The sequence below is a fragment of the Microtus oregoni genome, unplaced genomic scaffold, assembly GCF_018167655.1.
Source record: "Microtus oregoni isolate MIOR12 unplaced genomic scaffold, Mior012 000002F_ref0000024, whole genome shotgun sequence".
In the NCBI taxonomy this organism is placed as follows: Eukaryota; Metazoa; Chordata; class Mammalia; order Rodentia; family Cricetidae; genus Microtus; species Microtus oregoni.
Window position 1 is genome coordinate 9,973,705 of NW_024543061.1, and position 27,376 is coordinate 10,001,080.

The 27,376-nt window shown below is 38.5% G+C and overlaps 1 protein-coding gene across 3 annotated transcripts; it reads left to right on the forward strand.

Moving 5' to 3' along the window:
• The first annotated feature begins 1,744 nt into the window (after positions 1–1,744).
• Positions 1,745–26,914, forward strand: LOC121465978 (zinc finger protein 431-like). Of its 3 annotated transcripts, XM_041679390.1 has the most exons (6): positions 1,745–1,858; positions 12,972–13,114; positions 17,542–17,771; positions 23,369–23,495; positions 23,683–23,743; positions 24,915–26,914. In XM_041679390.1, the coding sequence occupies exons 3-6, from the start codon at positions 17,721–17,723 to the stop codon at positions 26,191–26,193; spliced, it is 1,518 nt and encodes a 505-aa protein (XP_041535324.1). In that variant the 5' UTR covers positions 1,745–1,858; positions 12,972–13,114; positions 17,542–17,720; the 3' UTR covers positions 26,194–26,914. The 3 variants fall into 3 exon arrangements, 2 of the variants coding, with proteins under 2 accessions (XP_041535324.1, XP_041535316.1); XM_041679382.1 differs by lacking the exon at positions 12,972–13,114 and having other exon boundaries at positions 1,755–1,858; XR_005976702.1 differs by lacking the exons at positions 12,972–13,114; positions 23,369–23,495; positions 23,683–23,743; positions 24,915–26,914 and adding an exon at positions 22,464–22,521 and having other exon boundaries at positions 1,755–1,858.
• Positions 26,915–27,376: the final 462 nt, after the last annotated feature.

Consider the following 27,376-nt stretch of genomic DNA (forward strand, 5'->3'; position numbering starts at 1 on the left):
AACACCAAGATATAAAATCTGTTCCAGTTCTCTTACAGATTCCTGGAAAAGTTCTGTTGCTACATCAAATTCAGGTCTAGTAAAAGCCATGGTTTTTAATTTTTAACCCTAGCCATATTTTGCAGGTTACTCCTGCTGCCTAAGTCAATACCAAACCACAAAGCACTCCCAGGACATCAAAAGCACCTGTACCAGTTCCTGGGACTTCACTGTTGGTACCAGCTCTCCTGGTTCAAGGACACCTGCTGACTCTTCTGGATCAAGGATACCCGCCAACTAATATCTGGTTTCATCTGCTATTGTGTCTCATTTGGGCCAATAATAGCAAAATTTTTTTCTCCTAGACATGTGCCTTCTTATCTCCCTCGAGAAACAGATACCTGGCATCTCCAGAATGACAGTGAACAAGATGACTTTCCAGGCATACCTCCCACTGAGCATGAACCCACCAAATTTCAGCTCTCCCCTCTCCCACATCGTCCCATGCCCACAGGAAGTAGCCAGACTTGAATCTACACTCTTTTTTCTACGAGAGCCTAAAATGTTGGTCATAATTATCATCTCAACTTCCTGTCACCCCTATATCCAAGCAGTCTGGAATGTTAAGTCAGGAGGGAAACCCCAGCCCATGGCATCCATTCCAGCCCCCTGGCCTGGAAGCTGCATTGATCTGGACTCCAAATCCCAGCATGGCACTCCCTCAGGGTATTTAAGTGGGCTCCCAGAGGAAGAACACATTGACCCAGCTCAGGTCAATGTTACCCACATCACTCCGAAGACTGGCAGCTACTCATCAGGCACTGTGGGACACGCAGCTGCAGAAGTTTGGGCAGCTGGGCCACAGGTCCAGCAGGCCGGCGGAAGGGAGGGGACGCCAGCTGCAGGTGGCGCGCAGCGCTCCACTGGGCTGCACAGAGATACTCGGGCTGTTCCAGGGACAGCGCTGCAACAAAGGACTTCCACTGCCGCAATCTGTGCCTGCCGCACCGCACTGAGCTTATGCCGCGACTCCAGGTCTGCCCACAAGTTCGCAGCGGCAACTGCAAGCCTTCCCCACTTCTTGCCAGCCACCCACTCCGCCGCTGGCGGCCAGGGGCAATCGCGCTTTCCTGTTGGAGCAACAGGTTTCTTTTCTTAGAGTACTCCCGCCCGTCTCCCCTGTGTCGCCTTGACCCTCCTTCTGTTTGCACAGCTGGACTCCACTGTGACTCCCCCGGGGCTGGATGCTGCCCGCCCTGTGCCCAGATATCAGATCCCTGCCTTGCAGGGCCCCGCAGTTGGACCCGCCCCCAGGCTCCACCCTGGATGCGAAGGGGCACTGACACCCTCGTCCTGATCGCTTGCAGCTCAGGATCGCCCATTCCCTGCTCTCCACCCCTCCTCGCGTGGGCCAGTTGCCCTGTGGCCTGAGTACTTCCCCCACCACATGTGTGACAAGGAATTATTCTATCCACAAAATATAGTGGGCTGTGCAAGATAGTTAACCACCTAGTGTCCAGGAGGAAGAAGAAGTGCCTACTGGACGATAATAGAGTAAGTGACTGGCTGCAAGGGCAAGTGCTATTGAAATGCACATCTCTGCTGATTTAGAAAAGGTCTTTGGTTTGGAAGGCAGGGTAAGGAACCATTGTGCTGTGTCTTTAAGAACAGACTAACATTATGGGATGAGAACGTGTCACTCAGGCATCATTAGCCAATCAGGTCCTCCAGGTAACTTGCCAGTCAGAAATAGTGGAGGGCCTTTCCGGTTCCCGCTTGGCCGGGAAGTGGAAGTGGAGCCAGCTCTGTGTGCTGTTCCACTAAAACTCCTCAACGTACCTGTGTGGAGCGCTTGGGAAAGCTAGGAAACCGCGGCATGGTGAGTGAGGGGCTGCTGTCCCTGGACTGGGAGGAGCAGACGGTGAGGTGCGGGAACCTGTGTGGAGGTTCCTCTCCAGATCTGCCTGGGAAACTGCAACCAGATTCCCCATCCTTTCAAGTTCCATGCCATGCCTGCAACTCCCTGAATAGGGCAGGCCCCTGAATAACTTGTCTCTGTGGGCTGAATCTGCTCAGGGCATTGGGAGCAGGGAGCTGTGTGAAGAAACCTCTTTCTAGGCAACATCATTATGCTTTTAGTGCGTTCATGGAAAGCAGGTTGCCAAACTCATGGAAATCTAGTTTCTCTAGTATCTTCTAGATGTTCAGCACTGTGCATTTTACCTTCATGTATGAGATCCATTTACTGTTAATTTTGTGGAGGTTGTAAAATCATCCATATGTTGGGTAGCCCTCCACTCCTACGCCGTGATGTAGAAGAGTGGAATTGGTAATACAAATGATTTACCAACAATTAGGAAATACTAAGTCTCAAAAAGCAGAATTTAACTGATGGAAGACTGCCTCAAAACCCCTCAAAATATACGAGTATGCTGACCAGGCATGTTAGAGATTAGGATGCTAGGATGTACATTTGTTCAACAGGATTTTTCAGACTTTTGGCTCTAAGCCTTTAAAAAGAAGCCTTCCCTGGTTTACAACCAGGCAGTAGGTCCATCTGCATACAAAAGAACAAGCCTGTACCAAGCTGCTCGTGGGGGCATAACTTGGTCACTAGAAGCTTAAGACATGGTGTGCCATTCGAGTTTCAGTTTTCCACTTGAGAAAAGCATAGTTCTGCCTGATGGGCAATATGACACCAGGTGACATCTACTTAAAAATAAAACATTGTTCTCTTAAGGACTGGCCTGTTCAACTAAGGCTTTTATTTAGGCCCTCAAGCAGGGAGGAGGGAAAATAACAGCCTGGGGCCTAGGATTTGGGAGCTTTTCCTAGGGTGTAATATATTGACAGTTGAATTTAGCTACTTTGGTAATCGCCTGGGGTCAGGGCCTCTGTGGAAGTATTGCTTTAGATTCTGAGAAACCCTCAGAGATATGGTTTTAAGTCCTAAGGCCTTTGTGATCTTAGTCAGTAATGATTACCTAAGACTCCTTGTGTAGCATTGTTTGATTAGCCTTCCCTTGAATTTGTACTACTGCAGGAGAGTTTCTGCTGACTTCATTAAAGTTGTTCATTTCCTTCCATTTCCCCTAGAAGTTGGATACAATATTCTATTCTTCTTAAGAAACTTATTTGGCATGGAACTTATCATGTGTAAGAAATATCCACCATAGCTTTTATCTTTTCTCTTTCTTCTTTCTTTGGGTTTTCAACACAGGGTTTCTCTGTAGCTTTGGAACATGTCCTGGAACTAGTTCTTATAGACCATGCTGGCTTCAAACTCACAGAGATCTGCCTGCCTCTGCCTCTAGAGTGCTGGAATTAAAGGCCTGTGCCACCACTGCTCAGCTGCTTTTATCTTCTCTACCTTCTACTTGCCTTATGTTTCTCATCCACTGTGACCTTCACCACAGGATCCTGTCACTGTTTCAGGCCACAGGTGTACTTAAGAAAGTGTTCTGGGAATATCTTTGCTGTCTAACCCTCTCATCTGCCTGAGTGGCTAGACCTACAACTTGCCTTTCTCTTTTGATGTGTTCAAAGTCTACATGGAACATGAACCTAAAAGACACATAAGGATGACAGCACATGTGGAATGTAAAATTAAAGTTTTTCTTTGTTAATTCCCTTTGTGTGAAGTGATTTCTCAGAGGGAAGGCATATTAATTCTAGAACTGTTGTTTTCCATCTTGTTGGAAAAACTGTGTTTGAGACAAGGTCTCTTAGGTTGACTTGGGTGGCCTTGATTCCAGTCTGTTGCACTCCAGAGAATGGCCTTGTTGTCCTCTATATTTCACCTTCAAAATTCTTAAATTATGTAACTGTACCATCTATCTCAGTTTTAAAATAATTTGTTAGAGTCATTTAGTCAACTATCCAGCGCAGTCACAGAAAAAGGATCCACATATGGAACATTGCTTCTGTCTTCTGACCAAAATAGGAGGAAGAATTTACTCTGTACATTACAGGGGAAACAGGGTAGGCAACCAGCTCCTGAACTCACCATTATGATAAATGACTTGATTGTGGTCAGGGAAGTGTTTCTGTAATTTCCCAGCATGTTTTAATTCATGTCATATGATTGAACACAGATCAGTGTAGGTGTACAGTTTGGTAAGGTTATCTTGTGCCAATGAATACTGAAGGTGTAATTAAGCAGAGATCCTATGCAGATATTTTAGTCCTGCTTGATAAAGTTATGTAAGCTCAGAGGTTTGAGAAACAGTCTATTGAATTTAACTCTATGTTTCAGGTTACAGATCTCAGCAGACAACATAGATGTACGGGCCTAATCAGTCTATCTCTTATTAATGACTTTCCCTCTAGGGAAAGTCCTACTGTTTTTCAAAGTTAATATACCTAAGCTTTTTAATCTTAAAAATACAACATTTTTTATCATTTTAAAAATCATTTTTGGTATCAGTTTTAAATATTTTCTTTAAGTGCATTACTGCCCTTATCTCTGTTTCTCTTCACCAATGTTTGTTTTTTTTTTTATTTTTTTTATTTTTTGGTTTTTTTCGAGACAGGGTTTCTCTGTGTCTTTGGAGCCTGTCCTGGAACTAGCTCTGTAGACCAGGCTGGTCTCGAACTCATGGAGATCCGTTTGCCTCTACCTCCCGAGTGCTGGGATTAAAGGCGTGCGCCACCATCGCCCGGCTTCTTCACCAATGTTTCTATGTCATTAATAGCATCAGTCCTTTTCTCTCAACTCATGTTATTGATTCTTGTGTAAAGCAATGTCTTTTATAGCTTAAGTTTGTTGCATGTTTTATAACTGAGAATTGTTTTGAACACCTAACCTTGCCTCTTCTGCCCAGTGCTGGGAAAACAGTTCTGCAAACTCCTTATAGACTGGGCCTTCACTAGCCAATGGGATGGAAAATTAGACCAGTTCATAGGTGACCTTCAGTCTCTCTGTCTTTTTTTTGGGGGGGGGAGCTTAAATATGAAGAGACATATGATCAAATTGAGTCATTGAAAACTTCGAAGCTGGTCCCAAAAGAGTGCAGAAATGGAGAGGAAGGTAGGAGGGTGAGAGCTTTCCCACTTGAATAGTCATTGAGATTAGTAATGTGAATTACATAGTCAATTTGAGATGCTTCATAAATGTCCTGATTGGCCATTTCTTAAGGTATACAGACAAGTGCAATCAAAAATCTGTGTAAAAGACTGACCTAATCATGAAAACAATTGCTATAGTTACAGTAGTTCAACCAAAATAAAAGATCTGGCAAAATGTTGTGACCCTGCCTAACAAGTCTGTTATTTTTCTTGTTTAAGATGTGCATCTTTAGAGAAAAGGTGCGAGAACTCTTTGATATGCTCTAATCCCTTGTCAGGAACACATTGCTATAAAGTCTGTTTCAACATTTCAAAATTAATTTTGAGATTATAACTCTATCATATCCATATTCTCTTTCCTGCCTCCAAGATTACCATGACCCCTCGTGTCTTCTAATTCATGGCCTCTTTTTCTTTAATAACAGTTGACTGTGACCTGTGTTTATCAGCAGGATTTTCCAAATATGTGGCAGTGGGTTGGCTGAACTAGACATTGCATATGTAATGTGATGTGCACAAGAAGAACCATGTGATTTGGATAGGAAACAGGATGTGTTCAGGAGAGTAGAAGATAAGGTTCTGTCTATTGCACTGAAAGGACAAAGTTAGGACCGTGTTGCCTGAGTCATTTGATCTTGGCTCACCCAGGAGGGTAGTGCTAGTTCTGAGGCATATCTGGGAGGCTCTAACCCATGAGGAACTTTGGGGATTCTGAGCAGTCAGGATTACTAGTGACACATAGTTTTTGTGTTCTTTCTGGGATTTAGTATGCTTCTGCTGTAGTGAATAATAAGACAACAAGCTATGCCTTGGTGAGTATGGCATGCTAAGAGCAGATCTCCTCTGCTGTCATTTCTGCTGGGTATTGGATGGACCATGAGGCAGACTGAATATGTGGTTTCTTGGACAGTGGTCCTTGTCCTCTGAGCCTCCCTGTGTATGGATTTCCTGGGAAGTGGGAGACTCTGCAGCCCTGGAATGGGAGGATATGATGCTTGTAGTAACTCTGTCTAGTGTGCACACATGAGCACTGCTGTTTGTGTGCAGAGGAGAGACAAATTGGAAATCTGAAGGTCTGGTTTATAGAAGTTCTGAATATGGCATTCCACTCTTAGGTTTGTCTCATAAATGACAGAAGTAGTTTAGAAACTGTTAGAAAGATGGTGATGGGATCACCTTTCAGCAATACATGACTAGAATACTGTTAACTTTCTCTTTCCACCAGCCACAATGGTGTGATTCAGTGAAGTTTAGTTCCAGAGGACAAAAGGAGTTTCTGATCTGTGAGATTTCTCAGGTGTGCATGGTGTTGGGCAGGTAGATAGGTCATAATCCAAATTTCTTGCCATAAATCTTGTTTGCAAGAGGTAGATTTTAAATTATTCTTCTATGTTGTTTGGAATTGGACATCAGTGTTGCGGGGAGGAACTTGTGGGCCCATATTTCGATATGGCACAAAAGCCATTAGCTCCGTCTGAGCTGATCACGGAGCTCTGCAGACGAGCTGTCTGTGCCCTTAACAAAAGCCAGGATGCCTGCTCCTAGCTCCTTTTGTTAAAATGTGGATTACCTGAGATGTTTGACTGAAGCTGAGGACTTAGGAGTTCAGATGTTTGGTGCTTCCTTCCTTTTGTAATTTGGAAGGTGTCTTATAGAGATGCTAATTCAGGGCCTACCTGACTGCTAGATGGGGACATAACTTGAGCCCAGGCACCTGGTTGCCTAGGTGATGGCGTAATGTGTTCTTCCCCCCCCCCCCCCCCCCCCCCCCCCCCCCCCCCGCTCAATTTGGTGTGGGTATATAAAATGTTTGGACAATAAACGGAGATTCTGGCCTTTTCCAAGATGACAGTGTAAGCTGTGTCGGTTCTTTTCCTTGCGACTCCGTTCCAGCCGGGTTAGGGAATCAGAGAATTTATGTTGGACCCTCACGGGCCCCGACATAATGGAACTGCATTTTCCTTAAACAACACAGAAGTATACAGGGCTGCAGAACCTTAGCAAGTGATCACCTTCATTTGCAGAGAGAGGTTTCAAACATGGGGTTTCTGTCTTTGGAAGAAATGTTAGTAGCTAGAGGAGCCAAAAACAGTTTAAAGGTCACTTTGTGCTAATTTTGTGAAAGTATGAAGTCTTTATTTAATGTCTGTACTAATAGGATCATAGATACATTGGGGTCAAAATCACACTATTCCTTGCTAAGTTTCCTTTGGTTTTCTGATTAAAAATTAACAATATTTTTATGTCTTTGTTCTTGGCTTTTTCGCTATACACCTTTATTCTTTCATAAGTATTGTATACATTTTTAATTGTTATGTCTTTGTGGTAAGTATAGAAGTCATATTATATCAATCTGTGTACTACTTTCTTATAATACCTTTGAGCATTCTGAGTGTTTCCACTGTGAATGTAGATTTGTAATTGACTTCCTTGTTATAAATTGTTGGGCACTGTCATTTTATTGAATTCATATTATGGTGCAAATTTACCATATACAGTACCTTAATTTTACTGTAACATGTTCACAAGGATCATTTATTCACTTCTTTATTTATTTAGGCTTTCTTGTTCTTGTTGTTGTTAAACTGAGAAAGACTTTTTGTTTATTAGACAGAAGGTATTATGGGTCTTGGTATGTGACACAGCACATATTCATTTGTGGGATGACCTGAGTTCCATTACCTACAATCAAATTGTGAGGCTTTTCTGTTTTTACTATTCCAGATCCAGGGGATCTGAAATCCTTTTTTGTATGTCACTCATAAGTATATGGAACATATTCTCAGTCGTGTACAAACATGAAAAAAATAGCGGCAAACTTGTTTTCCCATGTGTTTGCGACTTATGAAGCAAATAGAGTAAAACAAGTTGCCTTTGGTGTGCACTGCTTCTTTAAATATCTGTTGTCTTGCATTTTGTTTTAAACAGTGTTCATTTTCTCAGTTTGATGCAGACTTACAGGGCTGTCATTCATCATAGGAAACAAAGTAGTGTCAAAGTGATCCTAACAGACATCCTTTTCTTTGTCATAAGAGCATAAGATTGTTTTGGTAGCCACAACTATTTTCTACAAAGTTAAAACTTGAGAAAGCTTCAAGTGAATCTCCTGTTTTGGTGTAACAGCCCTGCTCACCCAACACATTTACTTAAATTGGTTAAATAGAGAATTGGAGTGTGTAGGATGAGGGCTGTTATGTAATTCCTTGGAGTTTGATTTTGATTAGAATCTTGTAGTTCTTATTTAAGGGACCTTAAAATATATTTGTAGGTCTGTCCTAGTATTTTATTTTATTAGTGACGCCATCTCTGTTGTTGATTTTATTAATAATTATCTAATTATATTGCTCATTTTCTGGAATATTATCGTCTTTCACCAATTTTTTATTCAGCAGTTTTCTTATTAGTTCCTTGAATATTTGTTGGTTTGGGAAGTTTCTGTGTAGAAATAGGTTTCTATTTTTGGTCTTCAATACTTGCCTCTTCCCATTACCTGTCCTATCTGTGCTTACTGTTGCTGCTATCTTCATGTTTGTGTTTTTGTTGTTAAAGTGATTGATATGATTAGTAGATTATCTTTGGACCTTTAAAGCCTTCTAATATATTATTATCACTTTTTCTTAATTAACCTCAGCTTTCAATATGACATAGCCTAGATTTGTCTGAGGAAACATCAACTGAGAGTGTGCCTAGATCAGAAAATGTGGTAACCTGGAAGATGGGATTGTTGAGAGTAATGATAGACGGTGGTGGTCAAGGTCAAAGGGTTATAGTGTACAATAGGCTCTATAGGGAACCACAGAGTTGACCTGGCCTATCTACCCTGAGAGATGTGTGTCAAAAAAATTTTACATGAATATCCATGGCTCCTTGGACAGAATGTGCTTTCCAGTTCCTGAAACATTGATACATTCCCTCAGGTATTGAAGCACTAAGGCTAATTTGTGTTTCACTTAGTGGTCACGGAATCATAGAAATTTAATAAGACAGTTGTTCTTAGACATTAATTTTGTGTACCCTGTATGACTTGCAGACTTCATTTTATCATGGCAACTAAACTGTATTTATCCAGGAAATTAACATTATCTTCTGTTTCTGATAAAGACAATAAAAAATCTGATTGCTCTCCATAAAACAGTCATAGCATCCTCTTGCTGTGGGGACTCCAGCTCAAGCCTGAGATTATTCCTCTGGGCCCCATCAGTTGATTGGTAAGTGAGCACAGATGCTATGCAGACTTCATGAAAAATTTAGCAAAAGGTCATTTGTATGATATTTTGGCCCCAAATCCTTCATTTTCTCTCCATGACCCAAGAAAGTGAGTAAGGCACTATTAAAAAAGTAACAGTCTTATTTCTTAGACCAAATATTTCTTCTGTTGGATGGTTATTACTGACGACACATTTGCATCAACAGGGAAAAGGAAACAAGGAGAAAGAAATGAAAAGTGTAGTTGAAATTTTCTCTCCCACCTGCCAATTTTTGAGTAACCACTCAGAGGCTTATATTAATTATAAATATTTGGCCAATGGTTCAGACTATTACTGGCTAGCTTTGCCCTGGTTCCTGGCTTATTTTCTTACATAAGAAAATAAGCTTCTCTGGTAGCTCTTGGTTCTCCATTACTCTGCAATCTTTCTCTCTGTATCTCTGGTAGATTTTTTTTTTCTACCTAGCTATATTCAGCACTGCCATATACCAAAAGAATTTTATTCATTAACCATACAAAGCAATACATATTCACAGAATACAAAATACCCCACATCAGAAAAGTCTTCATTTTTTTTTTGAGAAAAACATCATTAAGTAGTTTCAGATGGCAGTACAATGCTAAAAAGATTCAGGGATTGTCAAGGATTTTAGCTCCATTAAAGGGAGGACCCATGATCTACATTTGAAGCCTAAGAAGATGTCCCATCCAGCTTAGTCCTTATTTTATGGAAGGAGTGCACAAAGTAATTTCTTATCCCAGCAGCAACATCATACAGAGCACCAAATTTGGTTTAGGCTTGGTAGTGCCCATTATGTTTTGGCAGGATAACATATGTTGTACTGATTCTAGAAACAGGAAAGCTATAAAATGTAAAGGTCATGGATTCTTCTTCTGTGATCACTATTTTACCCGTGTATGTTTGGCAGAGTCAGAGCCCCAGGGAAGAGATTGTGAGAGTTTATTGCATGAAGCTTTTGTGCATTTGAGACCACAGGATATTGAGATACCCAAGCAATGAGACATCTGCCATGGAGAGCAGCATATGTGGAGTAGAACTTGCAAAAGAGTAAACTATATGAGAAGTTACAGGATGTTGTGTGATATTTTGATTATAAAGCTTGCTTGGAGTCAGAGAAAGGAAATAACTATTAGCTGACAAAAAAAATTCCATAGAGTTTACAGTACTGCGGAAAGATAAGAGACATAAAGTAGCAAGGTGGGGCTGTTTTAGGATGTTGACCTTTTGTGGATGGAGGATGGAAGAGGTTTGAGCCACGGTGACTGTTCCATTGCTTCTCTTCATCTTTCAGGTTCTTTCCCCTGATATCAGAATCCCTGTATTTCATTGAAGAAGATTCATTAGTTAACACTTTATCTGGCACCCTAGAAGACATGCTTAATAAACATCAAGGGGTAGTTAAAATACCCAGAGATTGATTACACTGCAGCTTATTTACTTGAAATATTTCAAATGCTAATGAAAAGGAAATGACAGCTGCAAAGAAAGTTAAAAGTTATACCCATTCATTTTTATTTAGACAAAGGGGGAAATCTTGTGAAATATTGTTTGAAGTGTTACATTCAGTTGTACTGCGGAATATTTGTTTAATGATGCAAGAATATGTTGCATTCTTTTATGTTGCATTTATTTAATTCTATGAAGCTGTGTTACTTTGCCTGCCTAAAACACCTGATTTGTCTAATAAAGATCTGGACGGCCAATTGCTAAGCAGAAGAGGGATATGTAAGGCTTCCATGCAGAGAGAATAAATAGAAGGTGAAAGAGAGAAGAATTGAGGAGGAAGAAGAGGATAGGAGGGCATCCAGGACACAGCTGCACAGCCAGCTATAAAATAAGAAGTAAAATATTTATAATATTTATAATAGAGAAAGATGAAAGATAATAGGTGAAATACAGACAATTCTCCCGCACCACTCCCCCCCCCCCCTTTTTTTAAACAAAGGAAAATACCCATAGTCCATTTTTTGGGAATGTGGGCATAGTATTCCAGGCTACTTCCTGCTGGCTGGGGGCGCTGATAATCTTTTGGGGACCTAAAGAAAATATAGAATTATCATTAAGTCCTGACTGGAATATCCTGTGAGTCTTGATCATCTCAGGCAGCAGTCTTGAATCTGTTCTGGATGTAGAACTTAGACATCTGGGCCATCTGTTCCTACCAAAGATTTTTCAGGTGGTCTTCCTTGATTGAACCTGATTTTTCTTAACTCAGAATGAATCCACAGCCTCTCTTTTCCTGTGGAAACAAAAGCAAAAAGCAAATCCTCTTCTCCAAAGTAACATACCTTTTGACTTCAATTTTGAAGCCAAGATATTTTCAAAATACCTATCTTGAATTAATTCAGCAGCATTTATAAGCAAATATCTTTTAGCAGCTGTTGCTCCTTCCTCAGCATTCAGACAATTCAAAGAGAGCATAATAACATACAGTATCAAGATTCTCTGTGTATTTTCCATCTCTATGCAGCTTTACTTAACCTCCAATGGTGCGGGAGAATTGTCTGTATTCTGTCAATCATGTTTTCAATAAACTCTGATTGGCCAGGCAGGAAGTATAGGCGGGTCAACCAGACAGGAAGTAGAGATGGGGCCATGAGAACAGGAAAATGCTAGGAAGAAGGAAGCCCATTCCTCTGAGTCCAGCCCAGACCACCAAAGAGGCAACATGTGACCTGCCTGGCTGAGGAAGGTACGGAGCTGTGTGGCTAGCATAGATAAGAATAATGGGTTAATATAAACTATAAGAGTTAATAAGAAGACCTAGCTAATGGGCCAATTAGTTTATAAGTAATGTAGACTCTCTGTGTAATTTTCTTTGGGACATGCCAGCTGTGGAGTATTGGGCAGGACAGAAACCCCAATAAGCCAGGCCCCTCATGTTACACTGAGATTCTTCTTTAATCTTTATTTTTCTTATGTTTTGACATTTCATAGTGTTCCAGATGTCTTCGATGTTAAGATTCAGGAAATTTCTTGATTTAGTATTTTCCATGATCAATAAATCTATTTCTCCTATCATACCTTCAAAGCCTGAAATTCTGTTTCATGTCTTATATTATTTTGTTGAAGCTTGCCACTTTAGGTTCTATATGTTAACCTAGATTTTCATTTCCAGAATTCCTTCAGTTTCCATTTAGTTTCACATAGTATGTATGCTTTTATTAGTATTTTACAGGAGTATACATATTTTTGACATTTATTTCAGACTCGTAGTCTCAATTAATACTTATGAAATGTTTTTCCATATAATTACATGAACTTTAAACATTTTCATGCATTTTTTATTAGATTTTCAAAAAATACCAGTCCAAGTTCCCACTCCCTCCATCCTCCTATTCCTTCCATATACCTTCCCACCACACCCCCATCCAATCTTCAGAGAGGGTAAGACACAATGCTTTGTTTAACGTCCAAGGCCCTTCCTACTATATCTAGGCTGAGGAAGGTATACATCCAAAGAGAATAGAATCCCCTTTTTCAGAATGGGAATATATACTGTGCAATTATATGTTGAAAATCACTCATTTGTTTCTTGATTTTACAAGATGTGAAAGTCAAAAGATTGTCTTGAGTGTCAGAAGGGACATTGGACATTTGTTTGGGTTGTTGTAGATTATGAGAATCATTGAACTTAGACAAAATGCATTTTCATTTTTTCTTTATTTTTTGTATTTATTCTTCTCTCATATACAGTACATCCTGGCTGCAGTGTACCCTTCTTGCCCTGCTTCCTGTTCACCCACAACAAATCTACATTCCCCCAGATCCACTGCTACTGTTTTCCTTCAGAAAAGAGCAGGATTTCCAGGGATATCAGCCAAACACATCATATCAAGGTACAATAAGACCAGCACAAGCTCTTATATCAAGGCTGTACAAGACAATGCAATAGGAGGAAAAAGGTACCAAGAACAGGTAGTAGAGTCACAGACAATTAGGACAACCATAAACACCTTAAGCTTTTAAAAAAAAAAAAAAAAAAGCATGTGTACAAAGGACCTGGCACAGAGACTTGAAGGCTGATGATTACCACTTAAGTTTCTCTGACCCCTTTGAGCCCTGCTTAGTTGATTTTGTGGGCCAAGTTTTTCCTCAACCCCTCTGAATCCTACAATTCTAAACCCCTCCTTCAAAAGCATTTCTATAGCTCAAGCTAATGTTTGGGTAGTGATCTGTGCATGTTCTTCCATGAGCTGCTGAAAGAAGCCTCTCTGACAAATATTGGATTAAGTGTCAATCTATGATTATAGCAAAAAATAGGTGGAATCATTCATTGATTTTTTTTTTCTTCTTTAGCTTTATTTGTTTCTACTATAGTTCTCTGAGTCATTCAAATTCTTGTTCCTAGCAATTTAGGCAGTGTCAGGTGTGCACTTATTCTCAAGTTTGGGCTTCAAATTGGACCAGTTATTGGTTGGCTACTATAGCAGTTCCGAGCCACCATTTACCCTGTATATATTGCAGTCTAGATATGTGTGTCACATGTTTTATGGCTGGCTTAGTGACCCAGTCCCACTGGGAAATTTATAGGGTTACAGAAGATGGCTGGTTTAGCCTCTGTAATCTTGACCACTACCAACCTTAACTAGGGTTATAGGTTCTAAGACATTTTCACTGCACTAATTCTTCATCCCCTGCTAAAAGCTCTTCTGTACCCGTCATCTCTCTGTCTTCTCCCCCTCTCTGTTTCTCCACTCACCTGACTCTTCCTGTTCCCATTCCCACTGACTCTCAGTGCATCACAAAATCTATTATAGTTTCTCTTCCCAGGGAGTTCCCTTCATTTCCCCTAGAGCTGTTCTCATTGCTAAGCCTCTGTGTATCTATACCTTCTACTCAGATTAACTGTGATTACTATGATTGTACTTTGCTTAAATGCTAACTTACACTTATAAGTATATAACATGTTTGTCTATGTGCTTCTGGGTTTCCTCGCTCAAGAAAATAAAGAACTTAAGGAATGAGACAATGAAAAACCATATAATCCAAGTATAAATGTGTACACTTCTAGATAGAATTCTCAGTAGATGTATCTAAAGTGAATGAGGAACAATAGAAAAAATGTTCACCATCATAAGCCATCATGGAAATACATATCAAAACTACTGTGAGATTTCATCTTAATCATGTCCAAATGATTAAGTACATAACACCAATGAAAACTAATGCTGTCAAGAAGATGAGCGAGGGGATTCATTGCTTTTGCAAGTCTACACGTGTACAGCCACCATGGAAATCAATATTCAGTCTTCAGGAAATTGAGTCAGTCTATCTCCAAACCCACTAATACCACTCTTGGATATGTATCCAAACAATACTTCCAGAAGGACACTTTCTCAAATATGTTCACAGTGACTTTATTCATAATAGCCAGAAACTGTTTTATCTCTGAGAGCTTTTGTTGATTGATGATCCATGTGGGAAGGTTCCTCCATTGAGGGTGGTATTATCCCTAAAAAGTGAGCCTGAACTACAAATGGAAAATATCTTCACATGAGACAGTGACTAGGCAAGAGATAGAGCCAGGAAACAATCATTGCCCATGGGTTTTGCCTTTAATTCTTATCTTATGTTTCTTTCTTAAGTTCCCAAAATGATGGAGTATTTGATACAATCAGTCAAATAGACCTATTCATTGCGTGGGCTGCTTCTGGTTATCAGATTTAATCAGTACAGCAAAAACACAAGTTATACCAAAAGTGAAACACCAAAAGGGATTTGTTTTTCTATGCAGAACCTGGAAGGATTTTTTTTTTTGTGAGAATGTCAAAGATATCATGACTTTAGGTGGCAAAAAACCATAGAAAGTTGTACATAAATTTAAAAGACTGTTTCTGTAGGACTAGGAAGATGGAAATATTAAGAGTAATAGCAAAAAGTGCAGATTGAGATCATAGGATTTCCATCCAAAATAGACACCATAAAAAATTATACTCGAGGTCATTTGTGTGATATATTGAGCCCAAAATCTTTCTTATTCTGCCTATGCCCTGGAAATTTAATACAGGAGAATTAAAAATAATAGGCTAATTCCTTAAATAGAATAATGAATCTGCTAAATGGTTATTACCGATGACTCATTCAGGTCGACAATAAAAAGAAAGTAACAAGTGAGGCAGAAATAAATGAAAATGAAAAGGTAGTTTCATATCATTCAGTAAATTGCTGAAACAGGTGGCAATTTTCAAGGAGTTTATCACCACTATAGAAAAGGTTCTTCTTGTGGAATGGAAACTTCTCAAGGTGCCCTAAGGGTAGGACTCCATCCACATAAATCTTCAATTTATGGAAGGCGTAAATGATGTGGGAGTACCCTCGGTGTGCTGTAAATACTATTAATGAATAAAGAAACTGCCTTAGCCTGTTGATAGGGAAGAACTTAGGAAGATGGGGAGGACTGGACTGAATGCTGGGAGAAAGAAGGGCAGAGTCAGAGAGACACCATGCTTCTGATGCTGCCAGAGATAGACGTGCTGAAACTTTGCTGGTAGGCCATGACCCCATGGTGATATGCAGATTAATAGAAATGGGTTAAATAAATAAAATTTAGCCAGTAAGAAGATAGAGGTAATGGGCCAAGCAGTGACTTAAATAGTACAGTTTTTGCGTGATTATTTCAATTCTGCATAGGTGGGATGAACAAGCGGCTCCTCCTTGCAACAAGTTAGGAAAGTGTTTTTTATTCCCAGGAAGCAGCTTCCTAAAATTCTGTTGGACCTGTGATCCAAGCATGTTAGGTATGTGGGTTAATAAGCCAAACTTATGGATTTCTGTGAGTTGCAGGACAGCCTGGATTATAAGACCTAGTTTCCAGGAAAGGCTCCAAAGCTACTGAGAAACCTTCACTTGAAAAACAATACAACAGGGCTGGAGAGATGGCTCAGTGGTTAAGAGCACTAACTGATCTTCCAGAGGTCCTGAGTTCGATTCCCAGCAACCACATGGTGGCTCATAGCCATCTATAATGAGACCTGGCGCTCCCTTCTGGCATGCGGGGCACACATGGAAGGAATGCTGTACACATAATAAATAAATAAATATTTAAAAAAAAAAGAAAAACAATACAACAACAACAAAAGAAAAAGAAGTCTAACTTTGCAGTATTACCTATCATGTGCTGGTCTTGCAAACAAGAAATGGTAAAAATTAATGTAATGAGTTCTTAGGCTGTGATTACAGCTCAGCAGTGTTGCTGGCATCTATGTTTGGCATAATCAGAATCCCAGGGAGAAGACTGAGAGTTCATTCCATGGAACTGTAAGGCTGAAGCCTGGTGTTGATTTTCTCTCTCTCTCTCTCTCTCTCTCTCTCTCTCTCTCTCTCTTTCTTTATGCTTGTGGGGGCATACCATAAAGCTTCCAAATAAATGACACACATGAAGATTTATTTTTTCTTATAAATTCCTGGCCTTATCTTGGCTTGTTTCTAGCCAGTTTTTCTTAAATTATCCCATCTACATTTTGCTTCTGGAATTTTATCTTTCTCTACTCTGAATGTCTTTCTTTACTTCTTACTCTGTGGCTTGTTGTGTCATTAGGTAGCTGACTCCTGGTACCCTCTCTTTTTTTCGCTCCTTGTTCCTTTTTTCCTTCTCTTTGCCTTCCAGACCCTCTTATCCTTCCTGCCAAGATATTTGTTGTTCTGCTTTTTATTAAGCCAATTAGGTATTTTAGACAGGCAAAGTATCACAGCTTTACAGAGTTAAACAAATCTGATACATCTTTGTATCATTGAAACACATGTTCCACAGCATAAAAAAATAAAATGTATCATACAATAATATTCCACAGACTTTCTCCCCTTTTGTCTAAATCAAAATGAATTATTTTAACTTTAACTTACTAAAACTATGTATGATAAAAGCAGTTACCAAGTAAGAATTGCATTTACAATATTCAGTCCATTTATATTTACAAATTACAGAGAAAATACTCCATTATCCATGCCATATTAGTGACTCCAAACTTTGATACTTAACTTACTTTCTAGCATAGGGTTGAGAAACTGAAACTCTAATTATTTAGTCTTTAATTCCATCCAAGACCTGATATGGAATTAATATTCCCTAACAACAGAGACACTGAGCTGCCTGGACAGTCTTCCAATTTTTTTTATTTATTTATTTATTTATTTATTTATTTTGCAACATTGAGCCATCTATTTACAGCATACAGGAAGGCTTTTCTATAAAGTAGAAAATTTGAAGGACTATTCTGCCCTGTATTGGCAAAGCTCATCAGTCACTTTCCTTTGTGTCCTGCAGAATGTCTGGCAGACTCTTCTGTGAAACAGGAACCCCAAAGCACTCTTCTGGCTTGCTTGTTTTGAAAATGTTCATCAATCACTTTCCTGTTGCTGCTGCATGTAAAATCTGCACAGTACACTGTTGATCAACCAAAGGTAGTAGCAGTTTTTTTTCACCCAGTGATTAGCCTTACCAGAATGAAAGCAACACCAATGGAGTTTCTTCAATACCCATCATTTCTTAAGCAAGTAAGTGCCATATTCTGTACATCTTTTAAGTGTTTGAAAACCATTTGTCTATCTGGATATATCTCTGTAGGACCTTGAAAAAATACCTAACATCAACATATTTGATTGTTATAAGTGGCTATCTACTAACCTGAGCTTCCTGATTATCCTAAATAGTTTATAATAATAGCTTTCAAAAACTAGAACTTTATCTTACACTTTTAAATGAGTTGCATAAATACAATACCTTAAAGAATAGAAATATGTATATGTACATATATATGCACTGTAACAAAAATAACTTAAATATTTATCAAAATACTATATTCCCCTAAATGATAACAAGCATCTATAGTCTACCAAATAATCAAAAGCCTACCATATTTCATCTGCTGGAAATGTGGGTGTCATGTTCTCTAGATTACTTCCTGCTGAATATGGGTGAAGACATCTGTAGGTTCCCTGAGAAAATTTGAGATAATGTTTAAGTCCTGGGAAGAACAGCTATAATCTTTGCTGATTGTCATCATTTGTCAAGATTTAGGAGGTCTTCCCTGATCATACCTGATCAATGTCATTCCTTAAGAAATCCACAGCATTTGTCTGCTGTGGAAACAAAATCAAAATCTCTTTTTAAAAGATATTTTTATTTTCATTTAACAGATATGTTTGACTTCTAAAGTTAAGATAACTTGACAATAAAAGAGCAAATAATCTCACAAAGATGGGGTACACACCTAAACAGAAAACTTTCAGCAGGTGAATCTCAAAGGGCTGAGTAACACATAAGTAAATTTTCAGCATGCTTAGTTATCATAGAAATACAAATCAAAACAGCTGTGAGATTCAATCTTACACCTGTCAGAATGGCCAAGAACAAAAACACTGATGACAGCTTATGTTGGAGTAGATGTGGGGTAAGGGCAACACTCTTCCGCTGGTGGCCTTGTAAACTTGTACAACTGCTTTGGAAATCAGTATGGTGATTTCTCAGAAAATTAGGAAGCAGTCTACCACAGGACCCAGTAATACCCATGTTGGGTATATACCCAAATGTCATTCAATTATACCACAAGCACATGTGCTCAACTATGTTCATAGCAGCATTATTTGTAATAACCAGAACCTGAAAACAACCTATGGTGTGGGAAGTCCTTTTGTAAATGTGTTGCTTTTGTTGGTTAGTGAATACAGAAGCTGGTTTTGCCAGTGGCTTAACAGAATAGAGCTAGGCGGGAAAACTAAACTAAATGCTGGGAGAAAATACAGTGGAATCAGAAAGACGCCATGGAGCTGCCAGAGGAGAAAGATATTAACCAACAGACCCAACCTTGCTCATGGTAGAGTTAATTTAAGAGATAAGAGTGAGATAAAAATACACCTAAGCTATTGGCCAAACAGTATTGCAAATAAGATGTCTTCTGAGTGTTTATTTTGGTGCTGAACAGCTGGGAACCAAGTAAATGCCACCAACAACATACCTAAATGGTCCTAAACTGAAGAATAGATAAAAGAAAATGTGGCACATTTACACAATGGAGTACTACACATAGGTAAAAAATAATGACATCTTGAAATTTGCAGGCAAATTACAGATCTAGAAAAAAACATATTGAGTGAGGTAACCCAGACCCAGAAAGACAAATACAATATGTAAGCACTCATAAGTGGCTTTTAGTAATAAAGCAAAAAAAAAAAAACAAAAACAAAGAAACAAACAAACAAAAAAAACTAGACCCCAGAGAAGCTAGACAACAGAAGATTCTAAGAAAGACATACATGAATCTACATAGGAGGGTGAAAAAGACAAGAACTTCTGAGTAAATCAGGAGTGTGGAGGTCACAGAAAAGGGAAGAAGAAGAAAGAGGAAGAAGGGAAGAGAGTGGAGAAAAATCGTAAACCTCAATAAAATCAATAGTAACAAAACGATAGCCCAAATTACCTAAATTGGTTCAATTTTACAGTGCTGTTTATCATCTCGTGTCCTCCACCAGCTGTCTCTTGCCTCAGAATCAACATAATGTTATACACAATCCTGACTTCCTGTTTATTTTTCATCTTTACATGCCTTTTTAAATTCTATTACTGTTACTGTCTTTTTACTATTTTATTCAAAGCTATTTCTTTCTATTAATGCCTATATGTATTTTCTTCACTTTCTTAAGCCGATACAAATTGTAAAATACACTGGAAATTTTTTAAGTTTTTTTTCAGTCTGAGCCTCTTTAACTGAATATCATTTCACCTTTTTTGACAATATACGCCTTTAAACTGCTATAAAGCATTGAACTCCACTGGTGATTTTGTGGGCTCCTTCTGCTTCTCTTTTCATGAAATCCAAGCAATAACTTGCAGCCAGGTCGAAAGTATGTTTCAGGACCTGCATTCTTCCTTCATATCACTAGGAATCTGATTATTGTGCTGCTACAAACTTTTTTTTTATTGTTAGAATTTTTATGTACTCCCTGCTCAAAGACTTCTTTAAGGAAGAAACTCTTAAAGGAGCCATAAGTTTTGAGCCCCATATTGGGCATCAAAAGGAATTCAGTTGATTTTGCTCTTTTGGAAAACGAGACACCCAACTTCCAAAAAAAAAATCACAGAGCTTTGTTATAACTTATAAATCTCAGGCATTAGCTTGACTTGTTTCTGGCCATTGTTCTTAACATAAATTATTCCATCAACCTTTTTTTGCCTCTAGCTCTTATCTTTTTCTATTCTGTATACCTTTCTTTACTTCTTATTCTCTAGCATGTACCTGGGTGGCTGGCCCCTGGTGTCCTATCCTTTTTTGTTTGTTTGTTGCTCCTATTTTCCTCCAAGATTTCTCCTCACATCTATTCTCTCTGCCTTCCAGATCCTCATTTCTTTTCCCGATAAGGTACTGGCTTTTCATCTCCTTGTTAGCACAATCAGGTACTTAAGACAGGCAAAGCGTCAGAGCTTCACAGAGTTAAAAGAATTAACATAAAAGAATGCAACAAATCTTTGCATCATTGAAAAATATTCCACATCATAAGGGAATAGAACACATCTTAATAATATTTTGCAATAGCCTGGGTAGCATTTTGAGACCACAAGATGTTGAGATACCTAAGCAATGAGACATCTTCCATGAGAGCAAGCAGTCTATAGGGAGTGGAGGTAATCAAAGAGAGAGATGTATGAGAAGTTCCAGGGATAGGGCTATCTCAGTCTTTTGAAACTGAAGTTGCATGCATCTAAGATAGAGCATCAGCATTTGATTTTTTTTTTTCCTGCTGTACTTCAGTCTTGCCTTGGTCCAATCTTCTCTCAGTATGTCTCCATTTTTCCGTTTTGGAATATGAATGGTATTCTGTGTCATTGTATGTTAGAAAGATGTAACACATTTTCTGATTTTACAAGACATCACTGTCAAGAGATTGTCTTCAGTGTCACAAAAGACTTTGGACATTTAAACATTGTAGGGGCTTTTTCAGAATATGGGGATCATTGAAGTGACTAAAGCATATTTTTCATGAATGACCACGAGACTTTAATGATCTAGATCATATTGTAATTGATTAAAATGAACACCTCCCCAAATAGGAGGATGCATTTGAACATGTATCATTCCTTTTTGACTTTCTGCTGATTACTTATGAAATCATTAGTAGGTGGAGGCTTTCTGGATGAAATTCCTCATTGGGTATGTAACATGATTCTCTATTTCCTCAACCTATTTCCTCTTCTGTGTCTACTGTGTTATGTTTGATACTAAACAGTAAACTTCCTCTGCTGTCATGCCTTCACCACCATTATAGTAGAGTTACATAAGATTCACTATAAATTATTGCTATTCAGTGATAAGGCAGTTTAGTATCCTGTTGTTTGAATCTTCTTGTTTTTAAGTTTTTGAAGACAATATTTGTCCATGTAAACCTAGCTGTCCTAAAAGTAGTCCTGTACACCAGGCTGGCTTCAGTCTAAGAGATCCTCTGACTCTGGATCCTGTGATTAAAGGTGGGCCAGCATTCCTTGCTTTTTTTATATTATTGATTGATGGTTTTCTCTCTGTCAAACATATGCTCTTATACTAAGATTCCCCCCATATCTGGAATATAAAAATTTGGAGGAGGGTATCATTTGATTTCCCCAAATTTATTTATGACATTAATAAATTCTTTTTTTTTTTTTTTGGTTTTTTCGAGACAGGGTTTCTCTGTGGTTTTGGAGCCTGTCCTGGAACTAGCTCTGTAGACCAGGCTGGTCTCGAACTCACAGAGATCCGCCTGCCTCTGCCTCCCGAGTGCTGGGATTACAGGCGTGCGCCACCACCGCCTGGCGACATTAATAAATTCTGATATAATATATGCACTATGTGGGTACCTGTTCCTCCCGGTGTTCAAAACATGATCACAGAAACCCTGACCATGGAATACTGAGTTGTTGTGATTCCCCCTTGTTAGTACAGACAGTTGAGCCCACCTCTATGCAAGCCAGTGAGTTCTCCTTATTTTGATCCTTCTTTCCTGCCCTGTGTTGAATACTTGTGATAGCATTTATTGCTAATATTTTCATCGCTGAATTTTAAGTTTTTAAATATACAGTGTCTTTTACTAAAGTTTTTTTTTTGATGTAACAGTTTAAATTAGCATACTTCAGGTTTCTGGAAGATGAATACAGAGCTGGAGTTAATGCATAACTCATTATAGGAACTTAACTAAACACCTCTGTGTTTTTGATTTTAGCCATTCTGACAGGTATAAGATGGTATCTTAAAGTTGTCTTGATTTGCATTTCCCGGACTGGGTCTGAATAAGCATGGGATAAAACCAGACTCACTGAACATAGCGGACAATGAGGACTGCTGAGAAGTCAAGAACAATGGCACTCGGTTTTGATCCTACTGCACGTACTGGCTTTGTGGGAGCCTAGGCCATTTGGATGCTCACCTTACTAGACCTGGAAGGAGGTGGGAGGTCCTTGGACTTCCCACAGGGCAAAGAACCCTCACTGATCTTTGGACTGATGAGGGAGGGGGACTTGATTGGAGGAGGGAGAGGGAAATGGGAGGCTGTGGTGGGGAGGAGGCAGAAATCTTTAATAAATAAATTAATAAAAAAAACTAAACACCTCTGTGATTTTTTTAAATGATTTTTGGGGTTTTGTTTTGTTTTGATTTGGCTAATTTTTGCATTGATAACAGTTTCTCGATATGTAATTCTGACTATCCTGGACATGATTGGGTAAACTTGTCTGGCATTCAATTCAGAAGCCTCTGCCTTCTGAGTGCTGGAATTAGAGGCAGGAGCCCATATTTTTCTTCATTTTTTGTAGGCAGTAATTAATTGTTCATACATTTTTATCCCTATGTGTCCCTTGTACTGCTGATCTGTTTACTTGTCTCTCTCTGTGTTTTTTTAATAGGCATTTCTATTGCAGGTGATATCTCATTCAAGGGGTAAAGAAATGATAGAGCTGAACCGTCTATTTAGTTTCCTTCAAAAGTTACTTGGTGACTAAATTGTTAAGTATATGGTATAGAATAATTGGGCGGGAAGCCCTAAAATTATGTGAGTATACTATTAAAGAAGTATACATTTATACTGTCATTGTCATGCTTTCTATTGTATGTATACATTGGAAATTTAAGAATGCAGTGACCTATGATGATGTGCATGTTGATTTCACTTGGGAAGAATGGACTTTGCTGGATCCTTCCCAGAAGAATCTCTACAAAGATGTTATGCTGGAGACCTACAGAAACCTCACTATTATAGGTAAGACTGAATTTTCTTTTATGTTTCAAAATACGGGAACAACAATTGATTGGTTATTAATGTTCTTCTCTAATTTTATTAAGAAAGGAAAGCAATGGGGTGAATGATTCTAAGGTTCAGAGAAGATAGCAACTAAAATTTTGCATCATTTTCAATGTTACATATATTTTCTGATATTATATTTTAGGATACAGTTGGGAAGACCATAATATTGAAAAGCCTTCTCAATGGTCTAGAAGATATGAAAGGTAATTTTCATGTGCAAGCTGATACAAATGTATGCTTTTAAGGAAGAAGCTAAGGAAACAGTGTCTTAACACTTATCACCATTCGAATCATAGCATCATGAGAGCAATACTGTAGAATTGTCACTCAATTTCTTCCTCATCATCATATTACAAAAATTATAAACATTGAAGTGATGATAAGTATGTCTCCAAGACTTTCTAACATGCAAATCGTCCATGCTGAAGCTTTTGTGACTCATATATTTGATGTGACTGAACTAAGTTTATTTGAGGGTGCAATTAGAGTAAAGAATGAAGAGGTAGTTGTGGACGAACCTTAATCCCTATACCAAAAGTCTAAGAGGACAGTGGGTCAAACTCTGTGAATTTAATTGAAATCCTTTTATTTGTTATTTTTCTTTTACTGGGTATATCATATGTTACTCTGGGTACAAGCCTTATGAGCATAGAGCTATGGAAAGACCTAAGATTCTTCTCTCTCAGAATTATTACAAGAGGGTTGGAGAGATGGCTCAATGGATAAGAGCATCGCCTGCTCCTCCAAAGGTCCTGAGTTCAATTCCCAGCAACCACATGGTGGCTCACAACCATCTGTAAAGAGGTCTGGTGCCCTCTTCTGGCCTGCAGACATGCACACAGACAGAATGTTGTATACATAATAAATAAATAAATATTTTTAAAAAAGAATAATTAGAAGATATGTAGCAGTCCCCATGTTGAGTATGCTTGTTAAAAATCATTCAAGTATTCAAGTAATTTGGTTTCATGTTTCAACAATAATACATCAAAAAATGCACATTGTGGAAAATCCCCATGAGTACTAGTAATAATAATTGGAAAATATAGTATCTCTCACAGTATAGGAAAATTTTTAAATCCAATAAGTCCGAGCTTTTTCAGTTTTCTTCAAATATTTGAAAAAAATTGTATAGAAAAATGATTCTGTAAATGCTACTCATGTAATAAAGGATCTTACCATCAAAGGTATCTTTAAAGTTGCAAAATATTCTTAGTAAATGGAAACAGCATAAGTATAAGCACAGTGATAAAACCTTAAGATCTAATTCCTCTTTTAAAATGGAACAAATTTAAAAATTATTTGATACAGTTATAACGATTCAGCTGTGTATTTAATGTGGTAATACTTATATATGTGCCATTATCCTTACAGGCATGAAAGAAATCAAACTGGAGGAAAAACTTCCACACACCCTCAAAGTATTAAAGCCGTTGCATGTGACAGTCATCTTCAAAGACATAAAAGAAAACATCCTAGCGAGAAACCATATGAATGTATTCAATGTGTGAAGCTCTTTTCATGTCCCAAAAGACGTCATAAACAAAAAAGAACATATACTGGAAAGAAACCCTTTGAATGTACTCACTGTGGTAAAGCCTTTGTGTATCACAGTGATCTTCAAAGACATAAAAGAACACATACTGGAGAGAAACCTTATGAATGTATTTGGTGTGGTAAAGCATTTGCATGTCACAGTGTTCTTCAAAGGCATAAAACAACACATACTGGAGCGAAACCCTTTGAATGTAGTCATTGTCGTAAAGCCTTTGCACGTCACAGTCATCTTCAAATACATAAAAGAACACATACTGGAGAGAAACCCTATGAATGTACTCAGTGTGGTAAAGGTTTTGCAAGTCAGGGTCGTCTTCACATTCATAAAAGAACACATACTGGAGAGAAACCCTATGAATGTACTCAATGTGGTAAAGCATTTGCATGTTACAGTGGTCTTCAAAGGCATAAAAGAACCCACACTGGAGAAAAACCCTATGAATGTAATCAGTGTGGTAAAGCCTTTGCACGTCACAGTCATCTTCAAATACATAAAAGAACACATACTGGAGAGAAACCCTATGAATGCATGCAGTGTGGTAAAGCCTTTGCAAGTCAGGGTCATCTTCACGTTCATAAGAGAACACATACTGGAGAAAAACCCTATGAATGTACTCAGTGTGGTAAAGCCTTTGTATCTCGCAATAGTCTCCGAACACACGAAAGAACCCACACAGGAGAGAAACCCTATGTATGTAATCATTGTGGTAAAGCCTTTGCATATAATGGTCGTCTTCAAATGCATAAACGAACACATACAGGAGAGAAACCTTATGAATGTAATCAGTGTGATAAAGCCTTTGCATATCACAGTGGTCTTCAGAGGCATAAAAGAAGACATACTGGAGAGAAACTCTATAAATGTTATGAGGGTGATAAAGCTCTTGTATGTCATAATAGTCTCCAAATACATGAAAGAACACATCCTAGAGAGAAACCCTATGAATGTAATCAGTGTGGTAAAGCCTTTGCATTTTACAATAGTCTCCAAAAACATGAAAGAATGCATATTGGAGAGAAACCCTATGACTGTAATCAGTGTGATAAAACCTTTGCATTCCACAGTAGTCTTCAAATTAATAAAAAAAACTCATAGTGGAGAAAAACAGTATGAATATAATCATTGTGTTTAATCCTTCGTGTATCTCAATGGTCTTCAAAGACATAAAAGAACACATACTGGGGACAGAGTCTATGAATGTTGTTTGTTACAGCCTTTCATTTCAGAATAGTCTTTCAATACATTAAAGAACCTGTATTGGTAAGAAACCCTATGAATGTATTCATTGTGATCAAAACATTGCATGTCAAAAAGGTCTACAAAAGAATAAACACATACTTGAGAACACATACTCAGAGGATAAGCATATATAAACACACTAAGAACTTGTTAATATTCTATTCATACTCTGTCTTGATGTAATTTATGATGTATGTAGTTCACAGCACAAACTGGAGAACACATACTCTGGATTATCGTGTTCATTTCACTCACTGAGAATTTAATAGTCTAGTCATACCCTGTTTTGATGTAATTCTATATCTATTAAATCACATCAGAAACATGAGGACTCCATCTCAACTGCTTATGAAGGCCCAAAATTAGAACCTATTTTTATCCTGACAGATATTCAGGATATCTAAATGTACTTTTTTTCCTTTTTGTTGTAATAAGTGGTTATCCGCAGAGTGGTTGCCTTTGGGATACTTGATCTAGAGTGGCTGTAGTACCTAAACAACATAATGCTAATGACTTGATGCCTCAAAGTGTTAAAACAATTGGCTGTTCAACTTGTCCTTTGAATCATGTTAAAGAATTCCTTTACCTTCTCGCTTTTGTATTAAGGTATATAGTACTTGGAAAATTAAACATGGACAATTTTAGTATTCAGTAGAATGCTCTCCGAGTATTTTTTATGGTTTCTCTTTATCATTTTGTCTTCATATTCTGTGTGTATATACATACATGTGAAGGTGAAGGCGTAAGTCACAAACACCAGTTTGGAATTATGATTAATAAAATATTTATTTAAAAGGGAAAAAACTTACAGATCACGTTCCCAGACAACAACCCTCTGCGCAATCAGGAAGGGAGTCTAGTCGCCAGAAGCGGAGCAGGAAGTAAGAGAGAGTGAGGAGGAAAGTGGCCGCTTTTATAAAGAGAGAAACCATGCTCCAATGGGCTGGTATCTCAGCGACTATTGGCTGGAGGAGCGGAAGGACCTCCCTCAACACCTCCCCCTTTTGTTTAAGTAAGAGAGTTCTAAACCTACTACGAA

Coding starts and splice junctions, on each gene's coding strand:
- LOC121465978 (XM_041679390.1), top strand. CDS start 17,721: ATGAAAGCAACACCAATGGAGTTTCTTCAATACCCATCATTTCTTAAG. Junction 17,772..23,368: donor ACCCATCATTTCTTAAGCAA/GTAAGTGCCATA, acceptor TGGAAATTTAAG/AATGCAGTGACCTATGATGA. Junction 23,744..24,914: donor TGGTCTAGAAGATATGAAAG/GTAATTTTCATG, acceptor TTATCCTTACAG/GCATGAAAGAAATCAAACTG.